Genomic DNA, 27,634 nt, shown 5'->3' on the forward strand with positions numbered 1-27,634 from the left:
TTTTAAGTTCCTCCCTTTCTATGATCTCTGAATTGCCTGTTCCTATAAGAATGGTGCTAGTGTCCTCCACTGTGAAAACTGAGGCAAAGTATTGATTTCGCATCTTTGCCATTTCTGAGTTCCCTACTATTAACTCTCTGGTTTTATCTTCCAAGTGACCAACATTCACTTTCGTGAATCTCTTCCCTTTTATGTAGTTAGATTATGGTCTCGGTGGCTGAAGGCACAGCTGCTAATAATGGTGCAGAAGGTTGCAGTCAAAGAGACAGTTTGGTGTTATGGGTGTGTAGGGCCGAAGGCCATTATCTATAGAGAGAGGAGCGAGTCCCATGACGGGATCAGAAAAGAACAAATGGGTGAGAATTTTAAATTTAAAATGAATAGAGGTTGAGAGAAAATTAATGTAGGTCAGCAAGAATAAGTGTGATGAGCAGCAAGACATTTGTGCTGGATAAGTTTTTGTTTGATCTGCTGAAGTTGATGCAAAATGTGAAGGGATTGCATTGGAGTAATTAAAACTCAGGGGCCAGAGGCATGAATCAGGACTTGGTGGCAGATGGTATGAACCGCACGGTGTTATTGAGATAGAAGTAGGCAATTTTTGTACTTGAGAGGTAATGGTGTCAGAAATCAGCTTAGATTTCAACAGTATAACCAGCATGATGAATCCAGAGATAGTGGCCATGAAGGGGTAATGATGTGGAGATGCCGGCGTTGGACTGGGGTGGGCACAGTAAGAAGTCTTACAACACCAGGTTAAAGTCCAACAGTTTGCTTCGAATCACTAGCTTTCGGAGCACAGCTTCTTCCTCAGGTTCACCTTTGATAAGGTGCCGCATAAAAAACTGATCCAGAAGGTGAGATTGTATGTGATATGGGGTAGAGTTCTAGATTGGATTGAGGATTGGCTGACTGACAGAAAGCAGAGGGTCCGGATAAATTGGGTCCTTCTCTGCTGGTGAACTGTAACGAGGGGTGAGTCCTCGGACCTCCACTGTTTACAATTTATATAAATGATCTGCAAGTAGGGACAGAGTGTAATATAGCAAACATTGTGGATGATACTAAAATAGGTGGGGAAGCAGGCAGTGAAGGGTACACTGTTGAGAGTAGACAGGATCACTCTCTGCTGTGATGCCCTTGTGGTTGAAATGTCTATTGACATTTGTATACAAAGAAAGACACTTTTTTTTTAGGGGCCAGTTGACCTCTGGAACTACTGGAGAAAAATTGGAAGCTTCTATTGAGGAAGGGCAGCACGGTGGCAAAGTTAACACTGCTGCGTCACAGCTCCAGGGATCCGGGTTCAATTCCGGCCTTGGGTGAAGTTTGCACTTTCTCCCTGTGTCTGCGTGACTTTCTTCCGGATGCTCCAGTTTCCTCCCACAGCCCAAAGATGTGCAGGTTAGGTGGATTGGCCATGCTAAATTGCCCCTTAGTGTTCAAAAGGTTAGGTGGGGTGACTGGGTTACAGGGTGGAGGCGTGGGCTTAAGTGGGGTGCTCTTTTAAGGGCTGGTGTAACTCGATGGGCCGAATGGCCTCCTGCACTGTAAATTCTATGATAAGCACTTAAAACATAAACATTGTCCAGCAGTTTTGCTTTCATTTGTGAAGACATCTTCAATGGGATATAAATTGGTTAAGTGAGTGGGCAAAGATCTGGCAAACTGATCGTAATGTGTGAAATTGCCCATTTTGGCAGGAAGAATAAAAATGAAGCATATTATCTAAACGGCGTGAGATTACAGAGGAGGACCTGGATGTCCCAGTGAATGAATTTCAAAAAGTTAGTATGCAGACGCAGCAATTAATTAGAAAAACTAATAAAATATGATTGCTTACTGTGAGGGAAATTGAATACAAAAATAGGGATGTTATTCTTTAGTTATACAGGGCACTGGTGAGACCATTTCCGGAGTATTGTGTATAGAATTGGTCTCCTTACTTAAGGGAGGATATAAATGTGTTTGAAGCAATTCAGAGCAGGTTTACCAGACTAATACCTGCTAGATAGATTCTTGATGAGCAAGAGGTTGAAATGTTATTGGGGGTAGGAAGGGATGTGGAGTTGCGGTTACAAGCAGATCAGCCATGATCGTATTGAATTGCTGAGAATACTCAACGGGCCAAGCAGACTACTCTGGCTCCTAATTTTTATGTTTGTATGCTTCTTTTGTCAGACATAAACTTTCCTCCTTCGTTAATGGTATTGATCATTTCTGAGTTTCTTAGGAGCAAACCTTATTGCATTGTAAGACCCTTCTGTTTCCTTCCAGATTGCCAGGCTCAGGGAGGAGGGCTCCAGGCATTTAAAAGAACAGCAGAGGCTCATCAAAGAACAGATAACGCTGGAGAGAGAGCAGAGATTACGAGGTAAATTTGTGCCGGTTTATCAGTGTGCCTGTTATCTGGGAACTCTGGGGGCGATGCTCCAATATTGGGCCCAAGTTTTCGCACCATCGTGAACGCCGTCGCGTTTCATGATGGCGCGACCTGGGCCCGGTTACGTCCGATTCTGGCCCCCACAAGGCGCCAGCACGGCGCTGGAACGGTTCACGCCGCTCCAGCCTCCTTTTGCCGCGCATGCGCAGTTGGGCCAGTTGCATCCTGCGCATGCGCAGTTGGGCCAGCTCCATCCTGTGCATGTGCAGTTGGGCCACGCCATCCTACGCATGCGCGGGGGACTTCTTTAGTGCCCGGTCCAGACTCGAGATGGAGTCGGTGTTCAGGGGCCAGCTGCGCCAGAAAGTAGGCCCGGGGGGGGGAGAGCCCGGCCCGTCCCGCCGACCAGTGGGGCCCGATCGCGGGCCAGACCCCATCGGAGGCCCCCCCTGGTGAAGGAGCCCCGCACCCTCCCCCACAGGCCGCCCCCCCGACCGTTCTCGCAGAGTTCCCGCTGGCAGCGACCAGGTGTGAACGGCGCTGGCGGGACTCTGTCGTATCGGCGCGGCCATTCAGCTCATCCAGGTCGGAGAATTGGCGGCCCCACCGATTCCAGCGCCGCGCCAAACGCACTGGCGCAAATAGCTCCGATTCTCCACACCTCGGAGTATCGCCGCCGTCGGGGTGGGGTTGTGGCGATTCTCCAGCCCGGCGCGGCGCGGGGCTCGGATAATCGCCCCCTCTATTTCTCCCCTCCCTTTTTTCAGTCCTCTTCCTCATACACTTTCTTTACAGTGGCTGAGACTGGCTGTTGCCGAATAATGAACCTGACAGCCCAACCTCCATGCTGGCCATCCTGTAATTCTTTGAAGCGGTGAATAGACAGAAAGAACCTGATTTTTTATGTGGTATATATTTCTAAAATACTGTGTGCATTGTAAAATCCACAAAACTATACATGTGGGGCGAAATTCTCCCAGTGCCGACACCGGAGTGAAAACTGGAGTGCTCCTTGCCTCCTATTCTCCCACCCCCAGGGGGCTAGGAGCGGCGCCGCGTCAATTACGTCCTCCCCGCGGGCGTCCCGCAAGACATGGAGGAGTGATTTTGCGGGGCGGCGGAGGAAAAGAGTGCGTCTTTTAAAGACGCTGGCCCACCAATCGGTGGGCACCGATCGCGGGCCAGACCCCTACTGAGCGCCCCCCTGGTGCTCTATCCTCCCCCCCCCCCCCCCCCCCCCCCAACACAGGCTGCACACGCAGTGTTCGCGCGCTGTTCACGCCGGCAGTGACCAGATGTGGTTGGCTCCGGCGTGAACCCGTTGAATTGGGCAGGCCGCTCAGCCCATCCGGGCCGGAGAATCACCGCTCGACCGTTAGAAACGGCGAGTGGTGATTCTCCGAGCGGCCTGTCGTGAAACGCGGCACGCCGTTTTGGTGGGGGGGTGGTGGGAGAATCGTGTGCGGGCGGCAGGGCGGGAATCACCCGGCACTCAGCGATTCTCCCACCCGGCGTGGGGGTCGGAGAATTGCGCCCGTGGAGTGGTATAAATCATTTTGTGTTGATACAGGTGGGCTGTTTACACAATAAAGTATTACTCATGTTAGAATTAGCAGCCAATTTTTAACTCCCCCCATTCCAATCTGGTCATATTTTTAAAAGTAGAGCAGATAATTGAAGCTTTCCCATTCAGGTTGTCCTGTCTTACAGGATCCTCGGTAAAAGCCAAGAAATAATGTTCAGTGCGAATTGTTGATTAGGCCACAATTAAAATATAAGCCCCTGAACTCATAAAAAGATTAATTTAGATTAGGGTTTTTCAAAGTGCCACGGAAGAGTGATCACCCTTGTGGAAAATCGGACACGTGCAACCTAGACCAACGAACTGCAAACTCTGACTGCCAATTTACAAATGATGGAGAAAAGCCTTCCCTTGATGGCTCAAAGTCTCACTGCAATGCAGTTCCCACTCTTGGCTAACAGAAAAGTACAAATGATCCACCAGAGGGAATATGGAGAAAGGACACATATCTCAGGACTCATTTTCAAAGCAATCCCAATTCTCAACGCATGGCAACACCCCCACCTCACACACACTCATCCCAACCAACAGTGCCATGCAAGCTGCCTCCTGCCCTTATGTCTGAGACAGCCTGGCAGAAATGCAGGCGGTGCAATCTTTGGTAGGCTCTCATGGGCTCCATAGCAGCAGAGGGCAGCCCTCTCATATTCAGAGCTGGGAAATGAGCTGCCACAGTGTTAGAAAGCATAGGAGAAAGATGTCTTTATACACCGGCGGATTCACTTGGGTCCTGCTAATACTGTAGTATTGATGTTTCAATAATCTTTATTTCAATGAAAGCTTTACTTTATGTAAACTCTTCATTTTCATGGCGTCTACTTTGTGCATATCCCATTTTCCCTGGGAAATTTCCTTTGGTGGATGGTATGATTAGTGTTGACGAAGAGGGAAGGGGTGAGTGTGATTGAGTTGACTGTTTGAATGAGTTGTGTTGCTGGCCGGTGGCATTGGATTATTGATGGATTTGTGGATTTCTGCAAGCACACTTTTTAAGTGAAATGTGTCTGTATCATGGGCTTCTCTGGCAGCCAGGTGTGTCTCTGCAGGTACCATGGGAACATCTGGCACCTTCAAAGGAGGATGCTGGGTATTCTCCACCTTTTGTTCCAGTGCCAAACATTTTTGCAGCACCATGCTGTAAAGAGCACAGCCTGCTGGGACATTTTGAAGGTGCCTCTGGATCCATCCACTCGCCTGAAGCAGATTGTGAGCTGTGGAAATCCAGCCAGTGCTGAGTTTGGATGGCTCTTTGTGACAAGTGGAAACAACTTGCTGCCTTGGAAAACAAAATATCGGTGACCTAGGCAATGAAGTTGTGCACAGCGAACAGTGATATCCTGGAGGTGTCACCAGCAAAATCCTGCTCTTGGCAGGCACTGGAAGAATGTGGAAACTTGCTCATCATGGGCAGAGGTCTGCTTCCAGAAGGTTACAGATGCCTATCACAAGCCTGAGCCTGCTGAGACTCTGTTCTGTCATTCAGGAAGCTGAACCTCATTTTGTATGCCATGTGCTGAGGCTCTCCCACCTTTGACCTAGATCTCTCTGCCTATCATCCCCTTTAATCCCTGGATCTGCAGAGAAGACAGCTACTGCTGCTGGAGTTGCAGCTCTTGTCTTGCTGCTGTGGTATCTGAGGTGGCTGATCCTGCTGCTATGAGGTCCAAGCTACTATACTCTCTTCCACCTTCTTCCATCAGGAATAAGATACAAAAGTTTGAGGTAACGTACCAACCGACTCAAGAACAGCTTCTTCCCTGCTGCCATCAGACTTTTGAATGGACCTACCTCGTATTAAGTTGATCTTTTCTCTACACCTTGCTATGACTGTAACATTATATTCTGCAGTGTCTCCTTCTTTGCCTATTTACGGTATACATTGTCTGTATAGCATGCAAGAAACAGTACTTTTCACTGTTATCTAATACATGTGACAATAATAAATAAATCAAATCATAACAGCCTGCTCTCAAGTTGCTGTGAAGTGTGATAGTCAAGATATTAAGATATAGCTCTTGATAGTCAAAGCAGTTGAAAGTAAGCCCGCAAAGTTGCAGTTGCTTCTGAAACTATGATTTCTGCCTGACTGAACAAATCCTGTCAGCACAAGGCTTTGACTGTGGCTAACCACAGGTGTGTCAATTTCAGTCCTTAAAGCAGGTCAGTTTCATTCAACAAAGACTTCCCACTGTACCCTTGCCTACTGCACCCTGGTGAGATCAGAGAATCATGGAACCAATATATTTGACAGTATAAGTCAGAATGCAGTGTTATATGCAAAACGGGCTACGTTATAAAACAGACTTATGTCAGAGATTTCTTGTTCATCCTACGGCAGCGGATTAAAATATCAATTTTTTATGATAAATGACACAAGTTGGGTTCAGGTGCTTCACCGCTCTCAAGAGTGAAGTAAATCAGAGAATGAGCCACTCCATACTGACTGGCTTGAGTGGGCTTTAGGGACCCATGGAGAAAATATTGGGCCCATCTACATCGAGCCAGGGACAGACAGCAGGTTGGATAATCCAAGGAGGGAGACATTGTAAATTATAAGGACATGTTCAAAAATTAGAGAGAACGGTTAGTAGGCAGTCGTTTTGGGGAGGTCACATGCCAGGGAGGAGAGCATTGGGGGAGCTTGGTGCAGAGTGCATTTGGTGATGGGGAGAACAGTGGAAGGGCTCAGTGCAGGGGAGGGTTTTGGTGAGGGGAAAGCAATGTGGATAGAGAGGGTGGTATCAGTGAGAGGGACTCTGACAGAAGAATATAATAACGCAGAAATTTAAATGGTTAGAACTCCCATGTCATGGGGTGTTAAACTATTTTGGATTCATTCCATTTTGTTATCTTGAATTGGTTGCTCTAAATGTTTGCAGTTATCTCGATGTGCTGTAGAAGATTGGGCAACGTTAGCACATCATCCTATATATGTACTTGTTATTTTTGTGTAATTTAATGTTTTTCATTGCGATGTTCTAGGCTCTGATGTCAGAAGTGATTCCGAAAACAGCTCAACCCCTAAACTGAAAGTAAGTTTTTCCAATGAACTAGTTCTCACCGTGTTAATGTCCACAGAATGTAATTCCTATTTGGGTCTAAGTTGTTGGGATGTATGGGAGGCTTCTGAAGAGCAATGAGTCCAGGCAACTAAGAATCCTGAGGATTTTCACATGTAAGCAGAACCCGCTTTCTCTTTGGGCCCTAGACCTAAATCAGTTTTCCTGATTTTGTTTTAAATTGCATCATAATTCCCTTTATCCTCTGCTGAAGGCACAAACTCTTGCTGGGACAAGATTCCAATGGTGTCAACAACTATCCAGTACCTTAACAAGGGCATTTCTTAATGTATGAACCTTGGCACTGAATGATGACAGGCTATCCACTCTGGTGGCAGGACTGTGGCATCACAACCAACCACGGTCCTGCCATTATCATGGGCTTGGCTATCTGTGATAGAGATTAGGACCCCTCGCTGATTGTTTTTCTGCTGAACCCATTGAGGCCAATTGCAGTGTCCCAATTTACCCCTGGGTCTGATGACTCTCCACAGACCAGATAACCAACTTTCTATTTTGTTTATTAAGTAAATTTCAGTGATAGTGCAAATGGAGGATTGCCCTTCTAGGGGTAGTTGGTTTGAAACAATGGATGGAAAAAAATAATTGAAACTTCTTTTAGAATGATGTGGCACAGTTGATGTGATTTTTGATGCATTTGAATGCAGTTCCACACTGTAACCATGATGAGTTGCTGATTTCAGCCAGGGGGAACAGACAGAGTATCAAGTGAAGGCAGGATGCTGCCTGTTCAAGAGTTGTGAAGATTTTGAGTCAGCCCATTTTCTGTCAGTTTTTGTATAGAATGAAGGGATAGTAGGGTGGTGGGTAACGATAAAGAGCTGCCTTGTTGATCTGTTCCCTCTCTCTTTGGTAGCTGAAATGGAAGTGTAAGAAGGATGACGAATCAAATGGTGGTTACTCTCATGAATATCTCCTTTCAATTATGACAAAGGTAAGTTGTTCTCTGGAATTCTCCATTCACGAGGCTTTGAGGCCAACAGGACCAAGAGGCCTTCCCTCTCACGTTCCCCGATGCCGCTCCAAGCATTCGCCCATTTGTCAGTTAGGACAGCAACCCTCTTTTCATATTAAAAAAACCTGAATGACCTGTTCAAAGCAATTTAGCACTGGTCCGCTTCTTCAAGTTTTTAAATCCATGCGACTCGTCTGCAGTTACATGGAATGTGTACACTTAGCCATTTGACAAATCCGGCCCTTGCTGGTGTTAATTCTACTTATGAGGTTCTTCCCACCCATCTATCAGCTTATCCTTCTTTTCTTTCTTCCGCATGTTTATCCAACTTTTTTGATGCATCAAATATACTAATGAGACAGTAGTGTTATTCAAATAATCTGGCCATTTTACCCGATGCTAACCCACAAATAATCAGCTTTAAACTTTACAGCTTGCCTGGTACGATTTTGAATTCTCAACCTCTGGATTGCTAGTTCACCAATATAGCCTCTATCCTATCATGGAAACACAGAAAATAGGAGCAGGAATAAGTAATTTGGTCCTTCGAGCCTGCTCCGCCATTCAATACGATCATGGTTGATCCTCAATTTCTTAGCATTGCTGTCTCACGGCGCCGAGATCCCAGGTTCGATCCCGGCTCTGGGACACTGTCCATGTGGAGTTTGCACATTCTCCCTGTATTTGCATGGGTTTCGCCCCACAACCCAAAGATGTGCAAGGTAGGTGGAGTGATCAAGCTAAATTGCCCCTTAATTGGAAAAAATTAATTGGGTACACTAAATTTAGAAAACAAAATGGCTGATCCTCAATTTCAACACCATACTCCCGATTCTCCCCATATCCTTTGATGCCTTTAGTCTAGAAATATATTTCTTCCTTAGTGTTTTCAATGATTTGGCCTCCACGTCCTTCTGTGGTGGAGAAATCCACAGGTTCACCACCCTCTGAGTGAAGAAGCTTCTCCTGATCTCAGTCCTAAATGGCCTATACTAAGACTGCGCCACTTGTTCTGGAACCCTTCCCGACAATCCTGCCATCCCAGGAATCAGTATGGTGAACCTTCCCTGCATTCCCTCTGTGGCAAGTTTATTGTTTCTTAAGTAAGGAGACCAAAACTGCACACAATACTCCCAGGTGTAGTCTCACCAAGGCCCTGTACAGCTGCAGTAAGAAATCCTTGTTCCTGTACTCAAGTTATATAGAATCATAGCATTTACAGTGCAGAAGGAGGCCATTCGGCCCATCAAGTCTGCACTGACCCTTGGAAAGAGCACCCTACTCAAGCCCACGCCTTCAACCTACCCCATAACCCAGTAACCCCACTTAACCTTTTGGACACTTGGGGCAATTTAGCATGGCCAATCTACTTAACCCGCACAACTTTGGACTGTGAGAGGAAACCGAAGCTCCCGGAGGGAACCCACGCAGACACGGGGAGAATGTGCAGATTCCGCATAGACAGGGAAGCCGAGAATCGAACCTGGGACCCTGTAGCTGTGAAGCAACTGTGCTAACCACTGTGCTACCGTGCTGCCCCAAGTCCTCTTGCAATGAAGGCCAACATACCATTTGCCCTCTTAACTGCTTGCTGCACCTGCATGTTTGCTTTCAGTGCTGGTGTATCAATTGGTGGCAGTGCCGTAGGACAATTCCTGTTGTCTGTTAAGAGTTGGGGGGGAAAATCAGGGACTGGATTCTCCGTTCCTGCTTCTCAGTGCTGACACCAATGAAGGATCCGTGGAATTTCACAACGGTAAAATTGGCGCAACACCCATACCGGTTCCACTATCAGTGAGGGGCTCACACCGACGCCGTGTGGAACACCTGCAGAACATGCGAAACACAGTGGGAAAATGCCGGGTCCATGCTGGACACGAGATGGGCTGACGAGCTGCAGCCGCGCGTACGCTTACACCCCCTACAAACGCACCAATTGCGCACGAAAAGATGACGCCGGTTGTGCTGGACCGCGTATCCGTCCACCCTGACCCCATAAGCCACTTCCCGGCCAACCCCTGTGACCTCCTCCCCTACCCCCCAGCTCTGGCAGAAGCCCCCAGCCAGCGGCACAACTGTTGGCGAGGTATGCCGCTGCTGTGCACTGTCCGTATGCCCTCTCTCTCTCCCTGCAGCCACCACGCCAGGCTCACAACTGTTGAGACCAGACGTGGCCTGTGCCGTCAGGAACTCGGCCCAACTGAGGCGGAACATCGCGGGTGAGCCCGATAATGAGATGCGAACGCGCTCGCATCTACGCTTGCCGCAAAGATGCCGATTTGGAGGGGGCGTAGCATTGCAACCTGGCGTCAAACTGGCGCCTGCCACGATTTTGGCGCGGGAGCTATTCTCCGCCCGATCGCCATTCCCGATTTCGGTGTCAGGCAATGGAGAATCCCGCCCCAGATCTTTTATCTCAGCCTGAAATGCTGCAGCAATTATCACTTTATCCCTGTTCAGGGAAGATTTTTTTTTCTTTCTTTTTCAAATACTGGGAGCACTCCAATCAAACTACATTGGAGGCTGTCATTGAAACTAAAGTTCCCATCGACAGATTTGCGTTTTGCAGCCTTGTTTTAGTATTCAATTTCGATGATAATGCATTCATTGGCAGAAGCTTCCACAATCAATTCAATTGTTAAAATACTTGAATGCATGGCTCTGTGGCAAGCTCCATTTGGAAGCTAAAGTTTGTTTGGAGATTTTGGTTTTGAGATACAAAATATCAGAACGGCAAATTTTACCAGCCTTGAGGAATTGGTGCAGTATGGGTAAGAGTATGTCGCAAAGAGATTAGGATGGGCAGCATCATAAGCCCTCAGTTCCACCTTATCCCTGTAACCCAATAACCCCTCCTAACCATTTTGGTCACTAAGGGCAATTTACCACGGCTAATCCACCTAACCTGCACGTCTTTGGACTGTGGGAGGAAACCGGAGCACCCAGAGGAAACCCACGCAGACATGGGGAGAACGTGCAGACTCTGCACAGACAGTGACCCAGCGGGGAATCGAACCTGGGATCCTGCCGCTGTGAAGCCACAGTGCTAACCACTTGTGCTACCGTGCTGCCCGGTACAGACCATACAGAAACCATACAGAAAGTAGTTGAAGCCAAAGCATTGTATGTTTTCAAGAAGGAGTTGGATATAGCTCTTGTGGTGAAAGGGATCAAAGGATATGAGGGAAGGCGGGAACAGGCTATTTATGATCAGCTGTGATCATAATGAATGATGGAGCAGGTTCTAAGGGCCGAATGGCCTACTCCTATTTTCCATGTTTCTAAACTGAAATAACTCGATTCCTAGGATCTGGAAGTTATTTGTGAACAGAAAGAATGCAGGCCATTTAGTTCACATAAAGAATTAGTCTTTATCCAAGATGTTGGTTATCATGTTATAATGCTGCCTTGTAAGATTGATATATTGCTACAAACTGCAAGATGACATGTGTGTAACTGTCAGGCAAAGAATCTGTAACCCACCAAGGGATAGGGATTTTCATAATAGTTCGAGATCGGCAGTGCGATGGGCTTTAAAAATGCCCCCCGGCTATAAAAGGCTCATTCTAATGCTGAACATCTTGCAGCAAGCCACTCTGCAAGGAAATCACACTCAGATTTTTGTACAAGTTAATTTAATCTGTAAACCCGCGCCTCTAGTAAGCATTACCATTCCAGCAACTGTCTAAATGTGAAGCTTCTGACCACTGATTTTTAACGTCTGATTTCCAACTTGGCCTGATCCAAGCACCGTCTACCAACCTGTTTCTAATTGTCTGAAACGTACTCACTCTCAGAAACCTGGTCCTATGTTCAATGACCATATGGTGCAAGATGGATGCTTTCTTTGCTCACTGCTGGGTCAACACACTACATGCTGTTTTGCTGGGCCATTGACCACATGCTCAAAGAGAGAACTGGAATCGGACACTTCCCACATCTGCTTGTTGAAATTGTTTACATGTGGATAGTGGGGGAACATTATACCAGGCTCAAAAATGATCTCTCTGTAGTCATATGGTTTGCTGAATCTTCTTTAGGCACCAGATGGCATTGACTGCCACAAAATTCCACCCAGAGAGAGGCAGTGCTTAGAGAGGAAGGGAGAAATCCGACCAAATGTTTATGTCTAGAGTTGATATTCAAACCTTTCAATGTGGGGAGAATACCCTGCTCCACGGTTCCTTGTCCCTATGTTTGAAAGGCAGTCTGAACCATTCATTGCATAAAAATATCTGCTGTTATAGGACAAAGAAGCATACAAAAATAGGAGCAGGAGTAGGCCATTCGGCGTTTCAAGCCTGCTGCGCCATTCATTATGATAATAGCTGATGATCCATTATCCGTAACCTGTTTCCCCCCCATTTCCTTTGATCTCTTTAGCCCAAGAGCTACGTCTAACTCCTTCTTGAAAACATACAATGTTTTGGCCTCAACTACTTTCTCAACTGCAGAGAATTCTACAGGGTTACCAATCTCTGGGAGAAGAAATTTCTCCTCATCTTAGTCCTAACTGATTTATCCCAAATCCTTAGACTATGACTCCTGATTCTGGACACTCCCACCATCGGAAACATCCTTCCCGCATCTACCCTGTCTAGTCCTGTTAGAATTTTATAGGTTTCTATGAGATCCCCTTGATTCTTCTGCTCTCTAGCGAATATGATCCTAACCGACTCAGTGTCTCCTCATCCCATCCCAGAAATCAGTCTGGTAAACTCTAGAGCAAGAACATCCTTCCTTAGATAAGGAGGCCAAAACTGCACACAATATACCAGGTGTGGCCTCACCAAGGCTATGTATTGCAGTAAGACATCCTTTTATCGTTTGCTGAATCTGCAAGACTGAACATTAACATAACATCCCCTACTACCACCCCCCGCCGCCCTATCTCCTGATTACCCATATATTAGGTTCCCTGTCCTTGCCTTACACTACCATGCCTCCCATTTTCCTCCCCCCCCCCCCCCCCCCCCCCCCCCTTTACTGCTGACGTTCAATTTTCCTTATGGAAGTTGATCAACCGCTGCCACCTCCGGGCGAACCTCTGGGTTGAACCTCTCAAGGCGAACTTAATCTTTTCCAGACTGAGAAACACTGCCACATCGTTAATCCACACGCCCGACTTTGGAGGCTCTGAGTCCCTCCATCCCAGCAAAATACATCTCCGGGCCACCAGGGAGAAGGTCAGGACACCGGCCTCCCTCCCCCACTGGGCTCCCTGATCTTCCAATACCCCCAAATATTGTCATTTCCGGACTCTGAGTCACGCTCCCAGGACCTCTGGCATGATGTCTGCAAATCCCTGTCAGAATCCCCTTCGGACAGGCCCAGAATATATCTACATGATTCACCGGGCTTCCCCCACAGCGTCCGCACCTATCCTCCACTTCCTCAAAAAACCTTCTCATTCCAGCCACTGTCATGTGAGCCCTATGAACCACCTTGAACTAGATCAATCTAAGCCTGGCACACAACGAGGATAAACTAACTCTGCTCAAGGCCTTTTCCCATATTCCGACTTCCAACTCCCCTCTCAACTCCTTCTCCCACTTCCTCTTCACCTCCCCGATTGGGACCCTTTCCCTCCATCAATTCCTTGTACATCTCCGAGACCCTCCCCTCCCAATTCCCATTTTTGACATCACCTTATCCTGTAGCCCCCTTGGGGGCAGGCGAGTAAAACATGGAACCTGCCTCCGAACAAAGTTCCGTACCTGCAGGTACCGAAATCCGTTCCCACCTAGCAACTCAAATTCCTCCTCTAATATGGGGCCTCACGGTAGCATGGTGGTTAGCATCAATGCTTCACAGCTCCAGGGTCCCAGGTTCGATTCCCGGCTGGGTCACTGTCTGTGTGGAGTCTGCACGTCCTCCCCGTGTGTGCGTGGGTTTCCTCCGGGTGCTCCGGTTTCCTCCCACAGTCCAAAGATGTGCGGGTTAGGTGGATTGGCCATGCTAAATTGCCCGTAGTGTAAGGTTAATGGGGGGATTGTTGGGTTATGGGTATACGGGTTACGTGGGTTTAAGTAGGGTGATCATTGTTCGGCACAACATCGAGGGCCGAAGGTTCTGTGCTGTACTGTTCTATGTTATATGCCTCCAGGCTCGGGAAACCCTCCTCAATGACGAGATCCCCAAATCTCTCAATCCCCACACCCTCAGCGCTGCCACCACCACCGGGCTTGTGGAGTACAGAGCCGGCGAGAATGTCAGGGGCGCCGTTAGTAAAGCCTCTAAGCTCGTCTCCTTACAAAATGCCGCCTCTACTCGCTCCCAAACCGACCCCTCCCTCACTACCCACTCCCTGACCATCGATATGTTGGCCGCCCAGTAATAGTTAATGAACCTCAGGAGGGCCAAGCCCCACTCCCCGTGACCTCGTTCCAGGAGTGCCTTCTTCACCCTCAGGACCTTACCAGCCCACAAAAAACTCGAGATCACCGCATTCATTTTCCTAATAAGGGCCTTCGGGGCAAAAATGGGGAGACATTGAAAAAAGAACTGCAGCCTCGGGAGGACTGTCATCTTCATCGTCTGCACCCTCCCCGCCAGTATCAGCGGGAACATGTCCCACCTGCGGAAATCCCTTTTCATCTGATCGACCGCTCTACCCAAATTTAACTTGTGAAGCTGCCCCAATCCTTAGCCACCTGAATCCCTAGATACCTGAAACTCCTCCCCACCACTTTAAAAGGTAACTCCCTCAATCTCCTTTCTTGCCCCCGTGCCTGAATCGCAAACACCTTACTCTTTCCCATATTTAGTTCGTAGCCTGAAAACCGCCCAAATTCTTCCAGTGCCTCCACAATTCCAGCCACCCCCCCCCCCCCCCCCCCCCACCCCCCCCCCCCCCCCCCCCCAAACGGGTCTGTGACATAAAGGAGTAAACCGCCCACGTAGAGCGAGACCCTATGCTCCACACACACACACCACCCCACCCCCCTCACTATCCTCTGCCAGATATTCGATGACCCAAGGACCATTGCCAAGGGCTCTATGGCCAGGGCAAACAGCAGTGGGGATAGCGGACATCCTTGCCTTGTCTCCCTACGAAGACTAAAATATTCTGACCGGACCCAGTTGGTTCTTACATTCGCCAGCGGAGCCTGGTATAGCAACCAGACCCAATCCACAAATCCCTGTCCGAACCCAAACCTGCCTAGAATATCCCATAGGTACTTCCACTCCACCTGGTCAAAGGTCTTTTCTACATCCATGGCTACCCACCTCACCCTCAGTTGGCATCATTATAACATTTAAGAGCCGTCTAATGTTGGACGTCAGGCGCCTAACCATCACAAATCCCGTCTGATCCTCCAGGATTACCTCTGGGACACAGTCCTCTATACGTGACCAAGATCTTTGCCAGCAAGTTAGCGTCTATGTTCAAAAGGGAGATCAGCCTGTATGATCCACAGCTCTCTGGGTCCTTATCCCGCTTCAAAATCAGAGAGATCGATGCTTGTGATAACGTTGGGGGTGCACTCCCAACTCCTGTGACTCATTAAAAGCCTTAACCAGGAGTGGCCCCAGTAACCCAGAAAACCTTTTGTAGAACTCCACCGGGTATCCATCTGGTCCCGGGGCCTTACCTGACTGCACGCCCCCAATCCATCTATCGCCTCCCCAAGCCCAATTTGGCCCCCCAGGCCTTCCACCAGCTCCTCATCTACCTTCAGGAACTTTAGCCACCCCAGAAATCGCTTCATACCCTCCTCCCTGGCTGGGTGTTCTGATTTATAAAGTCGACTATAGAATTCCGGAAACACATCATTTACGGCCCCGGGTCCACCGCCATCTTCCCCCTCATATCCTTTACCTTCCCGATTTCCCTCGCCGCCTCCTGTTTCCTCAGCTGATGTGGTAACATCCTACTAGCTTTCTCCCCATATTCGTACACCACCTCTTTTACCCTCCTCAGCTTCCCTTCTGCCTTACCTGTGGACAGGAGCCCAAATTCCATTTGGAGTCTCTGCCACTCCTTCAGGAGCCCCTCATCCGGAGACTCCGCATATCTCCTGTCCACCTGTAAAATTTCCACTACCAGCCTGTCCAACTCCGCCCGTTCAGTCTCTTCCCTGTGGGCTTGAATTGAGTTGAATTACCCTCTCAAATCTGACTTCTGTGCTTCCCAAACCATCATTGCTCTTTATGGACCCTCTGATGGCCTCCCTCACCCGCTCACAGATCTCATCCTCCGCTAGCAGCCCTACATCTAGCCTCCATTGCGGACACTAAGTCTTTCCTGTGCACACTCGTAGGTCTACCCAGTGTGGGGCGTGATCCGACACCACATTGCTGAATATTCAGTGTCCGCCACCCCACTGAACAGCGTTTTACCCAGTACGAGAAAGTCTATCCTGGAATACACCTTGTGCACCTGGGAATAAAATGAATACTCCTTGCTCCTTGGCCTCCCGAATCTCCACGGATGCGCCCCTCCCATGCGCTCCATGAACCCCCGCAGCTCTTTCGCCATTGTTGACACATTTCCCAACCTGGAACTCGACCGGTCTAGTCTCGGATCCAGAACCATGTTAAAATCTCTCCCCATAATCAGCCAGTGCGAGTCCAGGTCCGGAATCTTCCCCAGCACCCTCCTGACAAACGCGACATCACCCCATCCCTCCAGCTTCCCACTAACCATAATAAATCTACCCCCCCCGGGTTTGCCTCTATCTTTCCCACCTCGAATGCCACCTTTTTGTTAACCAGAATTGCCACCCCACTTGTTTTAAAGTCCAGTCCCGAATGAAAAACCTGCCGGACCCATCCCTTCTGCAGTCTAACTTGGTTCAAATGCATCTCTTGCAACATGAACACATCCGCCTTCAGCTGCCTCAAGTGTGCGAACACACAGGCCCTTTTGACCGGCCCATTCAGCCCACATACTTTCCACGTGACCAACCTGGTCAGGGGGGACTCTATCCCCCTCCCCTGTCGATCAGCCATGACCTTGCCGCGGCCAGCCCTTGGCCCATGCCCCGCCCGGGCCAGGTCCTCTGTACACTCCCTGTGAACTTTGTGGTCAAGGAGCTCACCAACTGGTCTGTCGACCACAGCTGGCGAGGTCAAATGCATCCCTGCCATTGCCTCCCTCAAACTCTGGTCCTCACTTCCAACCAACTTTTGGTTCCTCCTTTTTCGATTTTTCCCTGAGTGCAGCTCCATAAACTAGGGGTCACCTCCTTCTCTTCTTGCTTTTACACCTTTATTTTGTAAAATGCCTGTGGAAATCCGGCTTAAAAGCCACAAAAAGACCATCAAGAGCAGGAGCTGCCAAATGTGCGACCTTTCACTCCTTCGTTGCCACTGGAAGTCCTGCATGCTTACTTTCAATAACGGATATACGAGGATTCCCAAGTCTCATTGCATATTTCCATCTCTTAATTTATAGCCATTCAGATAATAATCTGCCTTTCTGTTTATGCTGCCAAAGTGAGTAACCTCACATTTATCCACATTATATGCATCTGCCATGCATTTTCCCCTCACTCAACTTGTCGACATACCATGGCCGCGATTCTCTGGTCCGGGCCAGACGGCCGGCACCGGCGCCAAAACGGGAGTACAGGCTGCCACCGGACCCTTCAACCCAGACGTCCCGCCTGCCCAGAGCATGTTAGAACGGCGCCGGTGGGACTCGGATTTTTTCGGACGGCCGCTCGGCCCATCTGGGCTGGAGAATCGCAGTGCCACCAGAGGATCGCCGCTATAGCCATTTGCGGTGATTCTCCGTGCAGCCCGGCGACGTTCGCGCACTGCCGTTTTCACAGGGGTGGTAGAATCGCTTCCTGGCGGCACGGCGCAGCGGCGATTCTCCCACCCGGCGCGGGGTTGCAGAATCCCGCCCCATGTCTATGTTGGCAAACATAAAAATATGCTGAAATCTGATGACAGTTGAGAGACTGTTGGGCACCTGAGATCTAGTTTGGAAACTATGATGGGTAACAGAGGATCCCATCTCCAGCAACATAAATGAGATGTAATAATAGTAACCTAAGTGAACCAATGGATTACGTTTAAAGCCTTTCAGCTATTACAGAATTGCAAAGGCCCTGCTTTCAATTCACCTTCTAAACCCACATTTATCAGTCTCTAGGTAACAACAAAATTATTCTTCTCCCACGCTTAATCTTTCGTGTGTACATTGATTTTAGCAAGATGCGGTTTGCATTCTCAGGTCAAGAATTCCGAGGGGAACAATAATGAGCAGAGGTTTAGTGCTTAGAGAGCACAAAAACTAATTCATCAAATGACAGAATTCACCAAACAATCCCTCTCCTCCATCATGCTAAACATCCCTTTCCCTTTCTGCCCGACACGTTCCACAGTCAGATACCACCCTGGCACTAATGGTTTCCTGTGGGGGAAGCAAATTCAATGCTGATTATAACTTCATGGAAAGAATAATATAATATTTTAACTTGTGTTTATTTTTAAAAAATCTTTTTCTGTTTTTCTTACCATTTTTCACTCCCTCTCGTTCTTTGCCCTCCCCCTTCCACCCCCACCCCAGGTGAGCACAAGAGCAAGGTTATGACACCAATGCAAGCAGGAAGAAGGCACTAAGTGTAGGGAAATATGGAGTAGCAATGACTTCAAATCTTAACTTTAAAATTTAAAAATAATTGACAACTCAATCTTCAGACATTTACCTTTGCTTGAATAGGTGTTCAGTTTAACTGTTTGCCTCCCTGCATTTTTTCCTTGCATTGAGGTTTATGCTGCTTGAAAGTAACTTAAAGATGTGTACCGTTCATCAAAAGCTTTAACATCCAGTACTGGTAGAGGGCGCGGGCAGAGCTGGTGTGTCGTACACTGATCAAGGGATATTTCTTCCTGCAGTATGGCGAAGTTTTGAACTTGCTCATATCCAGTAAAAAGAAAGGCACCGCTATTGTGGAATTCTCCTCAGCCAAGACCGCCGTGAGTATTGCACCTCTCTTCTTTCCCACATGAAAGGAATATGTGTGGCTCCGCTGCAACTTCCCCATTCTCCACACTCACCAGAGACCTCAGTCAGATAGCTGTGCTTGTGTGCCTCCGCTGCAACATCCCCATTCTCCACACTCACCAGAGACCTCAGTCAGATAGCTGTGCTTGTGTGCCTCCGCTGCATCCCCATTCTCCACACTCACCAGAGACCTCGGTCAGATAGCTGTGCTTGTGTGCCTCCGCTGCAACATCCCCATTCTCCACACTCACCAGAGACCTCAGTCAGATAGCTGTGCTTGTGTGCCTCCGCTGCATCCCCATTCTCCACACTCACCAGAGACCTCGGTCAGATAGCTGTGCTTGTGTGCCTCCGCTGCAACATCCCCATTCTCCACACTCACCAGAGACCTCAGTCAGATAGCTGTGCTTGTGTGCCTCCGCTGCATCCCCATTCTCCACACTCACCAGAGACCTCGGTCAGATAGCTGTGCTTGTGTGCCTCCGCTGCAACATCCCCATTCTCCACACTCACCAGAGACCTCAGTCAGATAGCTGTGCTTGTGTGCCTCCGCTGCATCCCCATTCTCCACACTCACCAGAGACCTCAGTCAGATAGCTGTGCTTGTGTGCCTCCGCTGCAACTTCCCCATTCTCCACACTCACCAGAGACCTCAGTCAGATAGCTGTGCTTGTGTGCCTCCGCTTCAACCTCCCCATTCTCCACACTCACCAGAGACCTCGGTCAGATAGCTGTGCTTGTGTGCCTCCGCTTCAACCTCCCCATTCTCCACACTCACCAGAGACCTCAGTCAGATAGCTGTGCTTGTGTGCCTCCGCTGCAACTTCCCCATTCTCCACACTCACCAGAGACCTCAGTCAGATAGCTGTGCTCGTGTGCCTCCGCTGCAACATCCCCATTCTCCACACTCACCAGAGACCTCAGTCAGATAGCTGTGCTTGTGTGCCTCCGCTGCAACTTCCCCATTCTCCACACTCACCAGAGACCTCGGTCAGATAGCTGTGCTTGTGTGCCTCCGCTTCAACCTCCCCATTCTCCACACTCACCAGAGACCTCAGTCAGATAGCTGTGCTTGTGTGCCTCCGCTGCAACATCCCCATTCTCCACACTCACCAGAGACCTCAGTCAGATAGCTGTGCTTGTGTGCCTCCGCTTCAACCTCCCCATTCTCCACACTCACCAGAGACCTCGGTCAGATAGCTGTGCTTGTGTGCCTCCGCTGCAACACCCCCATTCTCCACACTCACCAGAGACCTCGGTCAGATAGCTGTGCTTGTGTGCCTCCGCTGCAACATCCCCATTCTCCACACTCACCAGAGACCTCGGTCAGATAGCTGTGTCATACAGGCAAAAAGATAATAGGCTTAGCGCCCAACCCCCACAAGCTGTGCTAAGACTTAACTGGTATTAAGCACTCAGTACAATGTTGAAAAGTTCCAAAAAGTGAAGTTTTGTTACAGTTATACAGTTGGTGAGACCTCATTTGGAGTACTTCGTACAGTTTTGGTCTCCTTACTTAAGAAAGGGGTTAATTGCATTTGAAACTGTTCAGAGAGGTTCACTTGACTGATTCCTGGGATGAAGAGGTTATCTTCTGAGGATAGGTTGGGCCTCGATGATTTACAGTGTAGAAGAATCAGAGATTGTCTTATCAAAATTTATAAGATCTGGAGGGGACTTGACAGAATGGATGATGGGAGGATGATTCTCCTTAGGTGAGAGACTAAGAATTAGGGGACACGGTTTAAAAATAACGGGTTCTTCTACTTAAGATGGAGATTATGAGAATTTATATTCTCTGAGGTTCATTAGTATGTGGAATTCTCTTTCCCCCAAAGCAGCGGAGGCACGGTCATTGAATGTTTTAAGGCCAAGTTAGATCGATGCTGGACTAACAAGGGAATCAATGGGTATATGAATTAAACAGGAAAGGATAGTTGAGGTCACCATCACAACAGGTATAATCTTATCAAATGGTGGAGCAGGCTCGAGGGGCTGAATGGCCTACAATTCAAATTTTTATGTTCATGTTGCCAGAAAATTAGTGGTGCCAAGTAGCTCAACTGAAACCAGTTGGTGCTCTTGGGAAAGGAGGGGGTGCAAATATAGTAAGAATGAATAGGTAGTGTTTTCGTCAGTGCACACTGGAAATACTTCAGATCAAGTGACTGCCAATAGGATGACTATATCAGAGCCTAGTGAGATGCAGGTCTTCAGTCAGCCTGCTATTTCCCTCTCCATGGTGCTGAGGGGCGGGCTAGAGGATATAAAATAACGTCATATCATTGCCCTTAGACCTTCCCCTCCTGACCTCTCGTACCTTGAGTTCTTGGTGTCCATGGCCCCTGGCCCTTCCTGACCCCTCCTCCTTCATCAAAGATGTGGTCCTGATCCTTCCTAACCACAATAGCTCACCCCCGTGTTTTAGTCTGAAAAGCCTACTTTGTGTTTTGATTGTTTTCAAACAAATATAACGAATAGCCATTTAGATATCCAGAATTTAATTGTTTTAAGGCGTATTGTAGACATCATTCTAGTCTGACATTATCATAATGCTCCTGTAGATAAGATCAGTTTCTAAATGTAATAAAATGAGTTAAAAAGACCATTTATGTATTAAACTTAAATAATGTTAAACTGTATCTATATCTATATAATTCCCTAAACAAGCCCATAATGACTAATTTTTACTGCTGAGTAATGCTTTATCCGAGATAGTTCTCCTGATTAGTAAAAGGAGAAAGCATAATCATCTTTAACAGAATAGTTATTGATGGCTCCATTGCAAGATGTCATTTTGCACAAGTTTACTCATGTCACTTTGCCGAGATTGTCTTAATATATTAGAAGCATCTGTCAGAGGAAAATTGATGAAATTATGAATTTCTGAGCCTGCAGCTGGAAGAGACGGTCAGAATTGTGTGCGATGTAATAGTGCAAGCAAGTGCTCAACAGTAAAGGACTCTTCATAAACCAGTCCACCACCCATGGCTGGATCAGTGATGGCCTCTCCTCGCTCGGGTCAGTGGTACTGGTTCCTCTTTGCCTGACAATTGGTTTGTAGAGTGCAAAAAGTTTGTGGCACATGCACACACTCCTGAAGCAAAATACCAGACACATTATTGGTGAGTGGTTAACTGAAGTGACAGGGGTCCGGAAACAGGAGAAGTGTGAAGGCTCATGATTTCCCTTCCTGGCCCTGCAGGGAAAATTCCACCTGTAAACTGCATTCCCATTAATTAATTACCTAGCCCCAATAATTCTCTAATATCACAAGCTGCTACTTATGCTCTGATCCACTGATTAGATTTTAGCACTATAAATAACCCTTTCAAAACCTCCTTTGTAAACTTCCGCACACATAAAATTCAAGCTGCACAAAGTTGCGTATCAAATATATTCAAAACATCTAAGACTGACATGTCTGGAACTTTGGGTACAGGACCAGTTTGCATGACCTCATAGGCAATTGGTTGGATACCCCTGCGCTAAATTAAATGGTGAGGAGACTCTCTCAGGTCCTCCCACACCTCCCAATTTGTTCTAAATGCACTGACTCTTGCTCGGTTACAGTTCTAAATAATCCTTTTGCAACTCATCCCAATGATAACTTCCATGTGTGTCTTTCATGTGTGTTTCGAAACAACAAGTGTCAACCAGCTATTTGCCTGTGGGTGACATCACTGCCAAGACTTACCTTGCCAACACCTGCACTTTGCTTTCATGAACATGACAGATCAGGTTAATGAGCACATACTGAATCCTAGTCTGCACACTTACCAAACAAGCTACCAGGGAGAGACCCTGTTTTAGATTTTGTGAAACCTATTTTTGCTATGATGCTATTTTATTTTAAAATCATAAGATCAAGGATGGAATGATTTTGTTCTTCGATCAAGTGAGTGAATATTTTGTCCTCTGCAATCTCCCCAATGGAGCAAATACAAAACAGAAGGGGACGGTAGGGTCAATTTAACAATTTACAAAACTTGGCTGAGTTGCCAGCCTCATGTTAAGCAATGTCCTGCAAATGTCACCTCTGCCTCATTGGGGAGGAAGAAAGTAATCTCTCTGGTGGAAACCTGAGCCTGTCACACTTGTTCATTGTGAGCCATGGTTGATTTATGACCTAGGGTGGAATTTGGGGTTAGGAACAGATACAGCATAAAGTGGAGGCCCCTTGATGGAAGACGATCAGAGATTGCAGCGCCCTTATTGCAGGCTTATTTAGGAGAAATGGTCAAATGCTATCAGCTCCAAAAAATCATCAACATTAACCAACCCGCTCTTCGTCTTAAACAGGAACTTGCATTTAAGAATGAAATGGGTCTAACCAGTAACCCCCTGAAGATCTCCTGGCTGGAAGGACCACCCCCTCCAAACACCACAAGCAACGCTGCATCCTCATCTTTGGAGTCGGGAACACCTAGCCTGTTCCAGGTAGGATAATGTCAGAGACATCCAAGTCTGACCTTTTATATCTGGCAGATGTTGTGTATGTGCAGAAATTGGATGGGGACAGTAATGATCTTGGCTGTATGACCCACATTAGTAGAATTACTGTGACATTTGGTTGTTAACTCAGATGGAAAATGGTCAATTAGGTGAGGTATTTGAGGAAGAGGAGCAGCATGGAACTAGATCTCAGCAGCACCTAGTGCCTTCAGGAGAGGAGAAAAGAAAATTGGACTATTTTCTTTTGCTTGAAAAATGTTGGGTAAAAATCTAAATGTCTGTGAAGTGCACAGGCTGCAAACACTTCAGTCAGTAGCTTCAGCTATGCTATAAACCTGATCAATGTATTCAAATTAGAGACATCATTTAAAAATGGAATCCATAGCCATTTTAGACAGGCCTCCTTTATGATTTAGATACATAGAAGATAGGAGCAGGAGGAGGCCTTTTGGCCCTTCGAACCTGCTCCGCCATTTATCACGATCATGACTGATCATCCAACTCAATAGCCTAATCCTGCTTTCTCCCCATAGCCTTCTTTGCCATTCTCCCCAAGTGCTATATCCAGCCGCCTCTTGAATATATTCAATGTTTTTGCATCAACTACTTCCTGTGGTAATGAATTCCACAGGCTCACCACTCTTTGGGTGAAGAAATGTCTCCTTATATCTGTCCGAAATGGTTTACCCTGAATCCGCAGACTGTGACCCCTGGTTCTGGACACACCCATCATTGATGACATCTTCCTTGCATATTCCTGTCTAGTCCTGTTAGAATTTTATAAGTCTCTATGAGATCCCCCCTCATTCTTCTGAACTCCAGCGAGAACAATCCCAACCTAGTCAATTTCTCCTCCTATGACAGTCCTGCCATCCCTGGAATCAGTCTGGTAAACCTTTGCTGCACTCCCTCGAGAGCAAGAACATCCTTTCTCAGAGAAGGAGACCAAAACTGCACACAATATTCTAGGTGTGGCCTCACCAAGGCCCTGTACAATTGTAGCAACACGTTCCTCCTTCTGTACTTGAAACCTCTTGTACTGAAGGCCAACATACCATTTGCCTGCTTTACCGCCTGCTGCACCTGCATGCTTACCTTCAGCAACTGGTGCACAAGGACACCCAGGTCCCGCTGCACACTCCCCTCTTCCAATTTATAACCATTCAGGTAGTAATCTGCCTTCCTGTTTTTGCTTCCAAAATGAATAACCTCTCACTTATCCAAATTATACTGCATCTGCCATTGATTTGCCCACTCACCCAACCTGTCCAGATCATGCTGTAGGATTCCTGCAGCCTCGTCACAGTTCACCCTCCCACCCAACTTGGTCTCATATGCAAACTTTGATATGTTACATTTTGTTCCCTCATCCAAATCATTAATATATATTGTGAATATATGGGGTCCCAGGACCGATCCCTGTGGCACCCCACTACTTACTGCCTGCCAATTTGAAAAGGACCCATTAATTCCTACTCTTTGTTTCCTCTCTGCCAACCAGTTTTCTATCCATCTTAATACACTTCCCCCAATCCCATGCACTTTAATTTTGTACAATAATGTCTTATGCGGGATTTTGCCTTCTGAAATGTTCAAAATGTTCCAAGAAAAAAGCCATCAGGCTGGCTGTTGATGGTAATGCATCGTCAGTGGAGTGTTCATTCCAACCCCACCCCAGGACTTAAACACATGATTGGAGCTGACAAGCTGAGCAATGTTATTACTGAGATGGTCTTCCTTACTTTGAAGGTCAGTGAGCTCTCTGGGTAGTTCTGTGCACAAGAATGTGCGTATCAGTGTATATGTTGGGTTCCTCCAGGAATGGCTACAGGCATTTGGTAAACCAACCTGGGTCTGATAAAACAATGCTTTTCTAAACACTAGGCTCTCAACATAAATGGCACCCCAGTAAAACCTTAAAGGCTGAGATATTATCACCCTTGAAAACAAAGTCAAATTGCAGAAGCTGAATAAGCATCCTATATTGAAGGCACTATGGAGAAGAATGGTCACATGACCCTGGACTCAAGACTTTTGAGCAGTCGAATATTACTTTTCTAAACTGTGCAGCCAGTCTGCTATTTAACAACCAATGGACCAGGTTGAACCATTGGCTCATCTAACTCTACTAGCATCACCACGTGCAGAACTGACTCCATCTCTGTGTACCTAGTCACATCTTATGATATCAACGTCACCTGACAAAGGAAATCACACAACTCCTGCCCCCAGCCAACCCACCATTGAATGCCCACATGAAATAATTTCTCATTGAACTCTGACTTTGGAACTCATGTGAACCAATATTAATTTTCTGTTTGGTCCTTGAACTATAAAACCTCCTTTTCTCTGTCCCTCCTTTTATTGTGTGAATGTGGAGTGGGAAGTTGTAAACACTCTTTTTTGCGGGAATTGAATGTGTGAAAATAAACTAACTTTCCGAGTTAATCCTTGTTTGCTGTGGGATTATTAGTAAAATTGACAGGATCCAGAATTCCTGTAGTGCAGAAGAAGGCCATTCACCCCATCGAGTCTGCACTGACCCTTGGGAAGAGCACCCAACATAGCCCCACTCTGTCTCCATAACTCATTAACCTCAACAAACCCTTTGGACATTAAGGGGCAATTTAGCATGGCCAATCCACCTAACCTGCACATCTTTGGACTGTGGGAAGAAACCAGAGTACTCGGAGGAAACCCACACCGACACGGGGAGAAAGTGCAAACTCCCCACCGACAGTCACCCGAGGCCGTAAGTTAAACCGGGTCTCTAGTGCTCAGGGGCAGCAGTGCTAACCACTGTGCCACCGTACTGCCCAAAATTGGATCACAAAAAAGCAAGGGATTGGGAAAAAAATTCACTGCTTCTTCTTTTAAAAAAATCTAACTTAAAACACCTTCTGTTTATGGGCATGTGGTACGAGGAGACAGTGCTGTTTGAACTGACCCTCTCCTGTCTGTAACACACACGTATCATATTCAGCTGATCTGTATTGTATCCCAGTAGTGGCGTACTTTACCGCATCTATGAGGTTCAACCTTATAGAAAAAGCCTCTTAATTAACCTCCATGAAATCAACTGATAGTAAATTTACAGTAGTGAGCCATCCACTGTACCCTGTAAGAGGCTCACAACTACACTTTACATGGTACAATGTTTTCATTTTATAAAACTAGCAATTTACAACATCTGGTCACCTACCAAATCTATCCACCATGCGCAATTTACCTTTGATTGGCTTGAAAATGATTTAGTCCACAACCCTACAGAGTGAGCAGTTGCCCGACAGAGAAAAGAAAGTTAATCGTTAAAACTTTTTTTTACATTTTATAAAAAAGTTTTACATTTTTACACGGTACATTGAGATGATTAGTTTACGTGTTGTTTATTTTCAGCATCCCCCTTCCCCCACCTACTTCCCTTCCTTCGCTGTTTCAGAGTCTTATCCTAGGCTCTTCACTTCACTGTGGGTGTTTTTTTTGTGTTTGTCTGTGGACAGTGCCCTCCTTCTCCCTTCCCTCTTCCTGCCGCCTGGCCTCCCCTCCCTTTTCTGCTCTTCGCATTCTGTTGTCTGCCTGCTTTTCTTTTGTGCGTGGCCTTGTGTTGGGCCCTCTTGTCCCGTGTCGGTCTCCCTCTGGCCTCCCCCTTGGTGCTTCCTCCGGTCTCTGCCCCCCTGTTTCCACCCTCCCTCGTTTCTGTCTGCTCTCTGGGGTCCCGGTGGCTCCTATGCGAACCCCACCCAACCCCTGCTCTATCAGTTGTTGGCTTCGAACAGGGCTTGAATCCCCAACCGTCAGTGCCCCCCCCCCCCATCCTGTCTCCATCTCTTAAAGGTGGCGTCTAGCATGGCTGGTGGAAACCTGAGGTTGCCGCAGATTGGCGCCATGGTGGACACTTCGGTTAGACCGAAGTGCTGCCTCATCTGATTCCTGATTCTTGGGTTGCTACTACCACTGGGCTGGTTGAGTCTTTTGCTGGCGGGGATGGGAGTGCTGTCGTGGCGAGGGCCTGGAGGGTTGTTTCTGTGCAGCGGGACTCCTCCATCCTCACCCATCCAGTGTTTGGTTCCTTCACTTATCCCTCACTCTCTCGGCTGTGGCTGCTCAGTAGAGATATTGAAAAGTTTGGAAGGGCCAGGCCTCCGGTTGAACGGACATTGCGCGATAATCGCCAGGCAGGAATGTTCCCTTCCAGTCGGGGAACACTTCAGAAGTCAAG

At 47.4% G+C, this 27,634-nt stretch overlaps 1 protein-coding gene across 3 annotated transcripts in view; it reads left to right on the plus strand.

The window, feature by feature from the left end:
* The window catches only part of dnajc17 (DnaJ (Hsp40) homolog, subfamily C, member 17), a 197,509-nt gene that overhangs the window by 84,814 nt on the left and 85,061 nt on the right, over positions 1-27,634 (plus strand). For 2 of the 3 annotated variants that reach the window (XR_005458622.1, XM_038783410.1), the window contains exons 6-10: positions 2,278-2,374; positions 6,948-6,997; positions 7,902-7,979; positions 18,852-18,932; positions 23,263-23,400. Coding sequence is in view for 2 of the 3 variants with exons in the window: in XM_038783410.1 (XP_038639338.1) it covers positions 2,278-2,374; positions 6,948-6,997; positions 7,902-7,979; positions 18,852-18,932; positions 23,263-23,400 (444 nt within the window). In the remaining variant the exon portion in view is untranslated. The remainder of the gene's footprint in view (positions 1-2,277; positions 2,375-6,947; positions 6,998-7,901; positions 7,980-18,851; positions 18,933-23,262; positions 23,401-27,634) is intronic. The other variant, XM_038783420.1, reaches the window with a different exon arrangement.

Source organism: Scyliorhinus canicula, chromosome 2, assembly GCF_902713615.1.
Source record: "Scyliorhinus canicula chromosome 2, sScyCan1.1, whole genome shotgun sequence".
Lineage (NCBI taxonomy): Eukaryota > Metazoa > Chordata > Chondrichthyes > Carcharhiniformes > Scyliorhinidae > Scyliorhinus > Scyliorhinus canicula.